The 13221-nt window shown below is 53.0% G+C and overlaps 5 protein-coding genes across 5 annotated transcripts; all 5 read right to left on the bottom strand.

Moving 5' to 3' along the window:
- Positions 1-82: 82 nt before the first annotated feature.
- VTJ04DRAFT_4504 (uncharacterized protein) lies at positions 83-859 on the bottom strand (the record flags this gene model as incomplete). The annotated part of the gene is made up of 1 exon (XM_069362520.1): positions 83-859. The coding sequence occupies one exon, from the start codon at positions 857-859 to the stop codon at positions 83-85; it is 777 nt and encodes a 258-aa protein (XP_069219458.1).
- Positions 860-2065: 1206 nt separating this feature from the next.
- VTJ04DRAFT_4503 (uncharacterized protein) lies at positions 2066-3148 on the bottom strand (the record flags this gene model as incomplete). Its single annotated transcript, XM_069362519.1, has 1 exon — positions 2066-3148. One exon carries the CDS (start codon positions 3146-3148, stop codon positions 2066-2068), a length of 1083 nt encoding a protein of 360 aa, XP_069219457.1.
- A 702-nt stretch (positions 3149-3850) lies between these two features.
- On the bottom strand, positions 3851-5500 carry VTJ04DRAFT_4502 (uncharacterized protein; the record flags this gene model as incomplete). Its single annotated transcript, XM_069362518.1, has 1 exon — positions 3851-5500. The coding sequence occupies one exon, from the start codon at positions 5498-5500 to the stop codon at positions 3851-3853; it is 1650 nt and encodes a 549-aa protein (XP_069219456.1).
- Positions 5501-6022: 522 nt separating this feature from the next.
- On the bottom strand, positions 6023-7367 carry VTJ04DRAFT_4501 (uncharacterized protein; the record flags this gene model as incomplete). Its single annotated transcript, XM_069362517.1, has 2 exons — positions 6023-7013; positions 7075-7367. The coding sequence occupies 2 exons, from the start codon at positions 7365-7367 to the stop codon at positions 6023-6025; spliced, it is 1284 nt and encodes a 427-aa protein (XP_069219455.1).
- A 3141-nt stretch (positions 7368-10508) lies between these two features.
- On the bottom strand, positions 10509-11582 carry VTJ04DRAFT_4500 (uncharacterized protein; the record flags this gene model as incomplete). Its single annotated transcript, XM_069362516.1, has 1 exon — positions 10509-11582. The coding sequence occupies one exon, from the start codon at positions 11580-11582 to the stop codon at positions 10509-10511; it is 1074 nt and encodes a 357-aa protein (XP_069219454.1).
- Between the last annotated feature and the right edge of the window lie 1639 nt (positions 11583-13221).

The following is a 13221-nucleotide window of genomic DNA, read 5'->3' as shown; positions in this document are numbered from 1 at the left end:
ACCCTCAATTACCCAAATGCCTTATTATTTCTTTATTCCATGACCGAACCCTCAGGTTCCTCTTTCTGCAGTTCCTGGTCAGCTATCCATCGCCTGTCGCCACGACTGCTATGTCATCCAAACGGAGCTCTGTAAGTCGATTCCGGTACTCCTCATACGGACCAGGGCGTCCTTCATCACTTGGGTCAAATACAATGGGATCATCCTCAGGAATGCTGCCTGTGAGGCGATACCATAAGTCCTTGGCCCTAGACATGACTCCAGACACCTCTTCTCTAACTTTGACCGTGCACTGGAACCGCTTGTTCGGGTCGCCTTTTGATCGTTTCAGCAATACTGCCGTCCGTAGGAACGAAGGCACGCCAGTCTTGGATGTGTGATTCTCAAGCAAGTCCCAACGGACACCGGTAGGATATGTGCCTCCCCACTTGATAAGAGGGTCGCCAACCACGCGAACAAAGCCAACCTTCTTCGCCTCGCCGCCGTTGTTTCGGGTGTACATGTATCGGGGCCTCACACGGCCACCTCCAGGAAGCCCGAATTGCAGATCCAGCTCAATCTCCTGCTCGGTCGACAAGACATGTTCCGATTGTTGGTACAGGCTGGTGCCGGACGGGGCCATGGCGACGATTGTTGGCGCTGACAAGGTCTTGGTTCGCTGCTTGGAAGAGCGGGATATTAGATGGCGCTTAAAGGGCCCTCCCTGGGGCTGGTGATTTTCTTCCTCCTCGTCGAACTTGATTGTGATGTGCACAGCGCGGAAGCGCTTGCCTAGCTGTCGCACCGTCATGTGGAATGTGAAGACGACCAGGGTGTGTGAGATGCCTTTGTCATCGGTGCCATGAATGACATACGGCATTTGGCAGTTGACTACCATTCGAGAACTTGCACCGGTGCGATCGAAGCCTGTTACGTAGTCGCGGTGAGGTTCGGGCTGGCCATGTTCATCAACTTCGTTTCGCAGCTCGCCAATGATGTAGCTTCTCCAAGGCATAATATAGTATCTCCATGGAATGGCATAGCTTCTCCGTGGCATGAGAGCGGACAACCATCTGGTCTCCACGTCGGAAGCCATTGAATCTCGAGAATACGTCTCCGTATTCACCGCCACTGATTCCTAGCATATTGGTTAGGTATATTATGACAGGTTATTTGTCAATAGAGGTTTGAGATATGGGTAACAAACGTAAGAGCTACTTGACGTTGACATGATTAAATGCCTTAACATTGACAAAGTTCTCAAGTTCCCGTGTTGTGGGCTAGGGCGTTGACCTCCCCGAAGTATCCCGGGGTTATGAACACATCTTTCGTCAAGTAGAAAGCTTCGTTGGACTTGCCCTGGTGACTTGGTGATTTGATGGTGTTTGTGGAATTGGTTAAGGTACTCTGCATTGCGGAATGCTGCGATGGGCGATGGAAGAAGGACGAGAAGCTGGGTTGAGCCACAGGTGATCATCAGGGTGAGTGTGCCTTACCTGCAGGGTAGCACAGCATCACAGATCCTAGGGATCCGATGGGACTCAGCACAGAGGCTTGCGTAGGCATGTTAGGTCGTATTAATCATCAAAATTGGCCCATCTATTACACATCCGACAAAGTTTGAAGTTTTGTTAATACTCGAGTCATTCTTTACGTTTACGAGCTGGCTCTTCTAATAATATGTTCTAGTGTCCAACCACACATTTCTTCCTGTTCCTTCTTCCAACCTTTCCTTCAGCACACCCATCTATTCATCCATCAAGACAACCGCCAGCTCGTCCAACTTCAAATCAGCCATCTAGTAGCGAAACTTCTCAAAAGGGCCCGGGCGGTCCTGGCCATTCCGGTCAAAGTAGGGACACTCGGGAGAATACATCGGTATCATCTTACTTTTCCATTCCCACCATTTCCGCTCCATTCCCTCACCTGCCCCGTTAACCTCCACCTCAACACTAATTTCACACAAAACCGGCCTGTCCGCATACTACCTCCATTGCTTCAGCAGCACCGCCGTCTGGAACAGGGATGGGATTCCACGTTTCGTCTCGTTGCTCTCACTCAATGACCACATTACCCCGTGATCCCACTATCCTCCGCCAAAGCGAGAATGAACATCCACATAATCGGCCGACTGCGTATTGCCATCGTTGGCTGGTTGGTAATAGACGTCATTTAAGTCCGCATCATGGCCGCCCAGAATTTGCAATGCCAGGCTTGCGGCCGGTTCGAGTCCCTCTCTGTTGGTTGACAGGGAGCGTTCTGTTCGACAGTACCTGGTTCCCCCACGCGGTGGCGCGGTGGCAACGACCTCGGGATTGTGTAGTCTAACTTTGTAGCCCTCTTCCGAAACGTCATAGAAGATGGTCTCAATTCTGAGGAGGCGTGCCCGCACACCGAGCTCCCGGAAAGGGATATGGAACGTGAAGAGTACTAGAGTATATGCCTTATCCGACGACTCGCTAGTTCCGTGCATGACGCAGGGTATGTTGATGTGGACGGGCAGCCGCCTGGGCTGGCCGTGGTCTTCCAGCTGCTGGCTATTATCGGGGGCAAAGGGAAATGTTTCTGAGTAACTGGACTTGGCGGAATTGCCGAGTCCAGTGCTGTCTTCGTCTTCGACGAACTTGGAGCGTTTGAGATTAACGCTGTAGATGGGGAGAAAGTTGAGCGTCTTTTCCTCGCTGATTTGGACGTTTAGTTGTGGAAGGTCAGAGTGGGATCGGATGGTCCGATCAAAGTCCTTAAGTGCCCAATAAGCATCGCGTTGGTGAGATTTGAGGAAAGTTTGGATAGCCTGGAGTTGGCTGTCAATCTCGTTGGAGTATGTCACCCGTGCGTTGGGATGAGTATTCTCTTCCGCGAGTTGATGCAGGAGATGGATCTTTTCTCGAATGGTGTGGTCAATCTTGAGCTGGTGACGTTTCAGACACTCGCTGAGGGCTGTGGCTTTGGTTTCGAGTTCTGTACGGTAGGCGTTGAGAAGCTCGTTAATGGATTGGAGGCTATCGTAAACTTGGTTGCCAGGCTGCGCTTGTTGAGACGGGGGTTGGTCTGCAACACCACCGCCTGCGGTGTGTTCAGCTACGTCGTCAGGTTCTGGGGGTTGAACCATCAGTGGCGCGGCTTTTGGGCCTTTGGGGTTGGGTTTTTTGACATGTTGGTTGGACATGATGGACCGAGGGGATTTGGACTGCGTGAGATATAATGTGGTTAATTGGTACTGATCAAAACCGATGCCTGAGGGTCTCGGGTTTGGCTAGACACAGTCCAGAGAATTGACTACTCGATGTCAGGAATCTAGGCGTGACATGCCAACTTCGTACCTCCCTATTTAATACACCTCTCTACCTTATCAGGGTGCGTATTAGGTCGGTTGGCAACAAGATGCAGTCAGCCTGATTTACTTAGCCCCGATTGCCTGCATCAAACTAGCTGGCTGCGCTGGGATATCCTTGTGCGTCATGTGTTCTAATGAGCTTGGGTTTTAAGGTCTACTCGGACGTATTGGATTTAATATCCGTATCTGAGGTAGGAGGATGGAACGAGGTATGATGGCATGATGCTGTGTTTATTATTATCTCCAATTCTACATGCCCCAACAGGGGTTACAACTCTTCGGGGGTAATAGCTTCCGGTGCTCAAGGATGAGTGAGGCATTCCCATGTTACAGATAATATGATCTGGTGCCGGCGGTCGCAATTTGGACATGATAGGAGAAACACTCTGCAAAGTTGATGTTGAACTTGGGTGCTGAGCATTACCTGGATTAAGAGGTCGTTCATACGTCCATTATTTGTTGTCTTAATTACCTACCTACGGAATCTTCCAAAACGGTCCTTCCAACCCTTCCTTCCAACCGCCAAGCAGCCATCTATTCACCCATCAAGACATCATCCGGATTGTACATATGCAACTTGCCCATCTGGTGACGATATGGCTCGTAGGGGCCCGGATGGTCCTCACCACGCGGGTCAAAGTAAATAGGGTCATTACGGTTAGAGCCCGTCCACCGCCACCACCTGCCCTTCACACCCTCCTTCTCCTCAATAACGTCTGCTTCAACATTGATAATACACCGAAAAGCCCCGGCGCCATCATCAAAACGGTAGTTCCATAGCCTCACTGCTGTCTGGAACAGAGATGGCATCCCGCTCTCCGTGTCCTCGTTCTCAAGCAACGCCCACCGTACACCGATTTTGTCGTCGCTCTCACGAGACTTGATATAGTCACCCATCACTTTGACATGATAGTTTTTCCCATATGTTATGTGGTAGATGCCTTTTGTCTCCACGCATATATTGCCCAGGAAGGGTAGTACCGGGTTGCTGACCTGTACTAGGCTTGTCGTGCTCGATGGTGAGTTCTCGGTGCGAGAATACTTCTTTGCACATTGGGGCGCCATGGCCACGACCGTCGGGCCACGGCCGTGGTTGGCGGGTATCGTGGGGTCTCGCGGAGCGTCCTCAAAGATGGCCTCGATCCTCACGGCGTGGATTCGTCGACCCAGCTTCCGGACCGGCATGCGGAAAACGAAGACCACCAAGGTTGTTGGAGATCCGATGCTGTTTAAGCAGCCATACATAATGCAGGGCGTGGCGCAGGCGATGGCCATGCTCTGATCATCGAAATTGTCCTGGCTGAGATTGGAGGTGTCCTTGCAATTGTTCTCACCTTCAACCTCAGGATTGATGTGGCTGAGCGGAGTGTCTTTTCTGGGCGGACTCGTGTGTTTTTCGTTCTCATCGTCATTTTCGCCACGATCAAGAATAAGTTCAGAGCATTGGAGGTTGATAATGTGCTGTTCGAAGCAGTCCGGGGTGGCGGTTCGCTCAGTTGCATCTTTTGTGGTGACGATTGCCTCAGGTTTGGAGACTGGTGTTTTTCGGTAGAGCTCCATAGCATTTTCAACCTCCGAGAGTGAGAAGGCTGTCTCGAACCGGTGATCCTCCAGGACGTCCCCGAGTGATATTATGTTGCTGCCAAGTTCGCGTCGGTGTATTTTCAGCCTGGAGCTGATTTGCCGAAACTTGTAGGACATAATCCCTCCGGATTCCCCAAGGCGCTCCATCTCCTGGGCTCGGCGCTCAACCTCGCCGCGATAGTTCTCGAAAAGCTCCCTTATTTGGACCAGTTTGTCATCTAGTTCGTCTCGGTAGGTCTCCAAACAATCCCTTAAGTCCCGGAGTCTATGCTGAACCTCTTCATTGTCCGCTTCATCGTCCGTTCCCCTTTCGTCGTCAGGCCGCACTCGCCGAGGCTCGGGCTTTTCAGCGACACCAGCCCTTGCAGGAACTTCATCCGGCTTGGTTGGAGCACCGTCTTGGATGTGGTTAGCAACATCTTGAGGCCTCGGAGCTTCAATGGCTGATGCTGTAGCCGCTGAGCTGAGCGGAACGAAGGTAGTGGCGGACAAATCGTCATCGGTCAACTCAGAAGGCCTGAGGCGAGTTCTGAAGCGGCGCCAAGGTTGGAAAATGCTTGACTTGCGTTTGGATGGTTTGTCGATATCTTCTGTGTTCATCTTGAACTGAGGGGATTCAGACTGTGCAAGTGATTGCAGGCCACGGAGGAGACATGAAGATCCTGGATTTCGGCCGACATAATCCAGAAAATTGACTCTTCGTTTAAAGCAGGCCTGCGGATGTTATTAACACTACATAGAGAGATACTACATTCTCCCTACCCCATCAGGCTGGGCACCTCATAAGGCTCAGTCAGCCTGGCTCGCCCAGCCCCAGCCGCTAAGCTAGCCGACTGCTGCAGAATACCTTAGCTACATCAGGTAAGAATATATGTATGCACCTTAAATAGTTCGCAAGGCTTTGTTTGAGGGCAGACCGTAAGGCTGACCATCACGTCTATACGGTAAAGAGCTCGATGCAACGTCACGACAGGCCAGCGTTCTTGACATGGATGAGAACCAAGAGATCGAACACATCAAGCCAATTCAGTACATTCAGGTTCACACCTGGCTCTTATTATGCACATGAACATCTGTACTTTACATCCCCGAGCGCAGCTCGTCCGCCTCTATCCCATCCCTTTACAGATAGATATAGCAGAACGGCCCATCCACCGTGCTCACCAGCTCCTTCATCTGGTACGTCACGTCCGTAATCGCACCCATCTCAATAATATCCTCGAGCGTTCCGTTCCTGCTCGGCGGGTTGTTCAGCATGGTGATCGTCCCGGCGACCTGGTTGAACCTGTCGCCCGACGCATCAAGCAGCTGCCACAGCCACCAAACGCGATCCACCTGCGCGTGGTGCACCCAGAACGCCGGGTCGCCAGGGGCAGCGAACAAGTCACCGCCCGGATCGCCACCGATGGTGAAGTGGCCAGCGGCGTGCACGCCGGGGTAGCCGTTGGGGAAGTCGCCCTGCAGGCGGGACTGGAAGGGGCCGATGGTGTCGAAGGCCGGGTTCTCGAGGAGGTCGAGGATGTGCGGCGCGGTGGTCCAGGTGCTGGCGGTCCACTGGGAGATGGCGCGGCGCAGGCAGCGCGGGTTGGCGGCGAGCTCAGACTGGCCGCCGACGGTGACGGGCGGGACGAGGTCGAGAGTCGGGGCGATGGGGCCCAGATTGACGGTGAAGTTGGCGAAGGGGCCCGTGGTGACGCAGCCGCCGCCGCTGTTCTCGAAGGGGATGACGATCAGACCGCCGCCCATGAGGGTGCCGTTGAGGTTGTGCGGGATATCCTCGCCGTTGCCGCCCAGGCCGAACTCGCTGTCGTTGAAGACAATGGAGGGATAGGGCTGCTCAGCGGTGTCAGGCCAGTGCCAGTAGGGGAAGGGGCCGTCATAGCCGCACTCCTCCTTCAAGGCCTCCTCAAAGAGCCAGATGAAGTAGCGATGCCAGTGCAGGAAGTTGGCCGTCGCGTGGATGAAACGGGTCTGGATGACGTGGACGGCCACGAAGTCATCGTAGCGGTTCAGCGCACCGGGAACAACGGCCGGGTCGTAGCGCGAGGGCTTGGAGTGGATGCAGTTGATTGCGCTGGTGTACGCCTTCTTCTCCTCGTTGGTGAGGGTTTTCCTGTAGTTTCGGCAATTAGCCAGGTGGATATCAAGCGCGTGATACTATGGGATAAACGTACCAGTTACGGCGAACCTTGACGTTGGTCAAGTCGCAACCCTTCCCTTTGCCCTTCCCCTTGCCCTTGGCCTTACCCTTACCCTTGCCGCCCTTGAGCTCGAGGAGGTTCTCAATGGCGTCATAGGTCATTCTGAGGAACCCATCCTCATCGTTCGAGGGATCGTAGGGAGGAAGGCCATCATTGAGGAGGTCGATGGTGTGGGAGTTGCTCGTCCGACGCTCTGGAGCAGCCAGAGACGTAGGGAGAATCGCAGAAACTGCGACGGCAGTCCCGAAAAGCCACTTGGGAATCATGTTGACAGCTGGACCAAGACGGTGACCTTGGATCTTCTGGTATCGGGGTGGCTGTTGGAAAACATTCTCAAGAGATTTCGGGCGGATTGCATCTTCCCTTTATACCCTCACATCGAACGTGATTGAACTCAAAATAAACTCGGTTACGCCGCGATAGGGCATCCGAAATTGCGGCCAAGGATATCGCGACTGGCACCTCATTGAGGGGCGCCGTTGCGGTGTTGTTGACGGCACATCCATGCTGTCCTTGCTGACCGCATCTCAGACGGGAATGCTTGTCGCAGGCATAAACACCGGGAAATGGGTCTTGATCGTGGCATGAAGACCAGGGGCGGAGAGTTCGGTAGCACCCACCGCTGCCCTGTCCTTGGTCCTGGGCTGGGTCAAAGAGTCGAGAACAGAGCGTGCATACATTGTGAAAGCTGGGCAAAGCTGGCCAAGACGCGGCACAGCGTGAGACTGCCGTTACACTGCAGGGCTCGGTTCCTGGAGCCACATGGACTATCGCTGGCCTGCAGCACATTTCCCGAGTCCGAGGGGCGGGCCTCCCCACGGCCCTGTCCTAGAATACCGGGTTGTTGTGTGTTGAAGAAGCGTTGTTGGGCGCCCGGCAAGCCGTACCCGGAGCTGGGACCCCCAGAGAACGCCACGTTCCAAACCCCTGCGACTCTGGAGACCCAATCAAGCCCCTGTGTTTGGAGTACACTAGCCACGAACCCATAGCTGGGTTCTATTCAAGGACCAAGCCTTATGTAGATCATGATATGTATGGTTGAACACAGCCGCTCTCTCATAGCTGCTGTTCGTTATGATCAACACAAGACCCTCTTGCCGTCCAGGCACAAGCAGAGTCTATAATTATACACACACATAGACAAATCTATACATCCAATCAACCCTCGTCATATGTTCCAACTACTTAATATTGGTATACACATCTTGGCATGCGAACGCGGAATATCTCGACCAGTTAGCTTCTCATCTTCTAACCACCAAGTGCCCTACCAAGCATTTGGGGGCTACCTACCTCGTTCGCCGGGGAGTCGAACAGTTTCTGGGAATTACCGAGCGGGTTCCAAGATATTTGAAGCAGTCAACAAGTAGCCATGCCAGCAAGAGAATAACCCCGGCCCTCGTTGCCCTAAGATCCTCGAGATCATCCCTAATACGGCCTCGTTACTTCTCTTGCACCTTTGTCGTCCCCTCCTCTCTGTGCTCCCTGTACAGCCCTACAGCTGATAGTTTCTGAATCCTGAGCTTCGTTATCTGTTTGCGACACTCCTCCAAGTCACCTGGGTTGTCCTTATGACAAGGGTCAAAAATGATAGGGTTGTCAGGCGGTGTTCCGCCGGTCGCAGTCCACCTTGACTCCCAGCCTGCTTTCCTGCGCTTGGCAGTTTTCGCGACAAAGTCCAATGTACACAAGAACTTCTTGTCGACATCTTCCGGTCTCCGTCTCAGCCGGACTGCCGTCTTTAAGAAAGGGGGCACCCAGCGCTTGGTAGTTCCGTTCTCGAGCATGTGCCACTTCACCCTGTTCCGACAAGCATGCGGATTCACTCGCCTGCCGTACGCGAGAGCGTAGTCTTCCACATGGACCTCTCGATCAGATATCTCCGCGACTCAGCTGACCCCGTGGACACTCCAACCTGACCCAGATACTTCGGGATCAATCTCTGATCGGAAAAGGCGTGACCTCCTGGACTTGCACCAGTTTTACCTGCTTGACTTAGGAGCAAAGGCCATAACTTCTGGGTGGTTTGGGTGTTCCTCAGCCTCTATGAATTCGAAGGTGGCCTCACTATGAACCTCAAGAATGCGCCAAGAGAGCGAAATGGGTACCATGTGGAAAGCGAAGACCACCACGCTGTATGGTTCTCCCGTATCGTCAGAGAGACCGTGCATCCAGTAAGGAACCTCGCCGTCCGTCGCGACGGCTAAAGGCACGCCTTGGAGCCTGAAGTCCGTTTCGTAAGGTTGGGAAGGGTCTGACGGGAGTTTGGGCATGACCCTGGACGAGCGCCTGGATTTCAAGGGCATACTGTATGTTACCCCATGAATGCAACTACCAATTCCCACGGCGTGTCGGCATCTTTTGAGGACTTTGCCGCTTGCGGCATGCTTGGTCTTCTTGACGTGCCGTTTGGCCATTGCATAATACTCCTTGGCCATGGCAGCGCGCAACGCTGTGGGAAGTAGTTCTAACTGCCTCGTCGAGGGCCCCTTGCTGTGACCCCATTTCAGTCTGGCGGGGAGCTTGTATTTGATGGATTGGAAGCATTCAAGGTTGAGGTTGAATGTTTTGATGGTCTCTGGAGTAACTCGGGTGGTCTCTGAAGCATTCGCGGTGTGGTCGTTGTTTTGATTGGGTCCATGGTTGTGTCAGGTGGCTTCTCTTCAGCGCTGGCAGCGGAGGGACCAACGGGAGTTTCTCGAGGAATTTTGTGTGACGCCGAAGGCTTCGGGATGTCCACCAGCTTGTTCAGGAACTGGGAGAAGAGTCGGTGTTGAGGCCAAGTTCGTGGCCTGTGCTGCAGGATTCTCAGGGGCGGATTCTGACATAGTCGAGTTGGCCATGTCCATATTAGTCGTGCTTTCGAATGGCGGAGCTGGTTGGGATATTTTGACACCAGAAGCGTTTCTGGTCTCCCTGGTTGAGGTCATTTTGAGAGGAAAAACACTTGACCAGATATACTGTTCACCCTTCTCTTTTGCGCTGCTCTCTCCAAGTGCGTCATGTCAGATATTGGTGAGGCTGAAGGCTTCGCAGCACTCAGATCATTCATCGGCCTTCGCCGGTTGGAGTCTCGTGTTGATCTCATGATTTTCAGCACATGCATGGCCCATCGGTCCTTGAACCAGCCAAAGTGAGCTTGTGAACGCTGAAATTATATTGGTGGAGAGACTTGTCACGTTTCAAACAAAATGCTGAAAGCATTGAAACTCGCCCCGAAGAGGGCTGCAGGGTCCAAGAATCGCCAGGACAACAGTTCGGCTCTGTAGGCATTAATACCTAGGTAAATACTGTCTGAATACACACGTTGAAATCGCTGCCGTCTTCAATCGGCTCGGACTCATACTTATTTTCTGGTTGTCTCACTGCTATAATTTCTCGAAAACTCAGGGAGGCAACCAGTCTTATTACATAACCACACAAAGACACCTAGCACTGTTCTTCTGTTCCTCCATCTTCCTCCTTTCCTCCTCGGCACGCTTCATCCGCTTCATTTTCTCTTCACACTCCATTTTGTGCCTCAAGTACCTCCTCTCCCTTCTCTCCCTTTTTCTCTTGCCTCCTCTCCTCCTCCTCTTTCTTTCCCTTTTCATTTCCTTCTTCTCCTGCGCCTCTTCCCAAATCCCCTGCTCCTCCCCATCATCACTATCTTCTTCCCTCCTCCTCCTTCTTTCCCTTCTCATTTTCTCCTTCTCTTGCGCCGCTTCCCAAGTCTCCTGCTCCTCCTCGTCATCACTCTCCTCGTCCCTCCTCCTCATCCTCATCCACCAGGGTTCTATCTTCAGTCCCTGATCGGAAACCACGCCCGACACCTTCTCCAGAGGTATCTTTGGTATCCGGTGAACATACTTCTTAAACCGGCCTACTCGGCCCGCAATCTTCGGATCAAAGATGATGATTTTATCATTCCCGCCATCCATCTTACGTGGTTTTCGCTCAAATAGACAACCCCGTTCCTTGGCGACCCATGAATCGATGCGTATGTCACACTTGAACGGCTTTAACTCATCCTCTTGTCTCCTTTTCAGCATCACCGCCGTCATCAACAGCGGCGGGACCCCAGTCCTGGATGAGCTGTTCTCGAGCAGGTACCAGCATGCCATGTCGGGACGATCGGGTATGGCGCGCGGGGAGAAGTCAAAGTCGCCCTCCACACTGATGCAGTCGAACAGTGAGCCACCTTTGGTAATTGACCACACTACCTTGGACCCTACGTCGATTCCGGCAAGTTTTAGGGCCGCGGAAATCTCCGGGGATATCGTCTTCGATCGATCATGTTCCGAGATGTGATACCGATTTGGACCCCATGGAGACAGGACATGGACTACCGGGCTGGCTGAATCCTCGAGGTGCTCGTCGGTAGGTCCGAAGGTGATATCGATGTGCACCTCGCGAAACCGAATCCCCATTCCCCATGTGACCATGCGGAAGAGGAAGACGATGAAAGAGAAGGGATTGCCATCCTCGTCGGTGCCGTGCATGATGTATGGTATAATTCCCCTGACAACCGGCTCCCTGGGGGTCCTATTTCGGGGATCATACCCGACGACGAAGAGAGGGTGGACGTTCTTGGCACTGTCTCTACTCTTTGCGGCTCCTATCGGTACGAAACGCCGGGATTGGACGTGCCAGGGATGGTATCTGCCTCTTGCGGGCCTGGGTCCCCAGCCATGACGAGGGCCGTGCAATGCAAAGTCATCGTCTGTCTGGCTGTACGACGGGCCACGGCAGAAATCGTGGTGTGGCTCAAGGGTCTCGGAGGAAGCCTCCCCTTTCGAGCTCGATGAAAGTTGGATTGTGAAGGTCTGGAGAGGTACGGGTTTGGCTGCTCTCTTGAAAGGTCTGGTGCTCGGGCCAGAGGCTGACTCCGCAGTGCTGCTGACGGGTTCGCTGGTGGATGGGTAGTCCTCTGCGGTGCTCTCCGTGTTTGGGGTTCCCACCGGCATGGCTGCGAGACTCTCCTCAATCATCTCGGTGGAGGGAGTGTTAATGTGAAGGGGGTCAATCTCTTCTGCGGTCGTTGTGGCGGGTGGGTTGGCCAAGTCCATCGTCGTAGGTATTGTTGAGTCTTCATGAAGTGTTTGAGTGGCGGGAGGTAAGGAAGGTGAGTCTGTTGTGTCCATGGTTGTGTGCTTGTTGTTGGTTGATGATGTGAAAATGCCTCATCGCTTCGTGTGTCTGTTGAGTGTCCAAGCATGACTCTTTAAATACAACGCCTTGCTTGCCAAAGCCTGATGAGTGTTTCTCGTAGGACCACGCTCACCACACCTATCAGGCGATAATATGTTGACTTTTGGTGGTGAGATCAAATCAAGTGATCCATGCGCTGAAGGTTAGGGCCGAGGGAGGCTTGGGTCAGCTGTGGACAACGTATGATTGGGGCCAACCTTCAGCTCGCAGCCCGGGACCTTTGAGAAATCGGGGACCTGTTCACGGTCAAGCTCGCGCGGATTTGAAAGCGACCCAGACGATGACATGTCGGTCTCTTCAGGTGGGGATGTTTCACTTCTTGGGCTTTACATAGTTGGTCAGCACCATGTCCAGCATGGCTCACGAGCCCTGAGAAAGGAGGCGATGTACGAATCAGATTGCCATTTTAGCGAGTTCCTGAAAGAATCCCCAGCTCAGGTGTTGCGGATAGTTGGGTACCTAGGTACTCTACGTAAAAAACGTGGAGAATAGTGACCTCGTTTCCCTCCTGAGATGCCCCTTGTCTTCATCCCCGTGAAACGACAGAATAGGTGGTCTCGTATCTGCGATGTGTTTAGTCATCTCGGCCCTGGTGCATAATTGAGGGTGGTGAAGGTGGTTTCCGAGCAAGCCGTGATGGGACCAGGAATTCTGGGATATTTGAGTCCCCTTGGAACTGGTGTGTTGTGGACGGTGGTATGGGTGGTGTCTGGTGAGGAGACTGTCCAGAAGGACTCGCAAGCGGAGGACTCTCCAACGTATCTTGGCTGACAGCACTATCTCCGGCGGTCGATTCATCAGTGAGGCCCTGGTGGCTCATCCATCTTGATGTCTGAGCCAAGACGTTTCCTATTTTATATATTTACCTACTCTCTTTTAGAGAAACCCTTGATTTTTTTTTAAAAAAAAAATTCGTCCCGAAAACGCCTT

The sequence above is a fragment of the Mycothermus thermophilus genome, assembly GCF_041956435.1.
Source record: "Mycothermus thermophilus strain CBS 625.91 unplaced genomic scaffold VTJ04scaffold_3, whole genome shotgun sequence".
In the NCBI taxonomy this organism is placed as follows: Eukaryota; Fungi; Ascomycota; class Sordariomycetes; order Sordariales; family Chaetomiaceae; genus Mycothermus; species Mycothermus thermophilus.
This window is presented reverse-complemented; position numbering and strand designations above follow the sequence as displayed.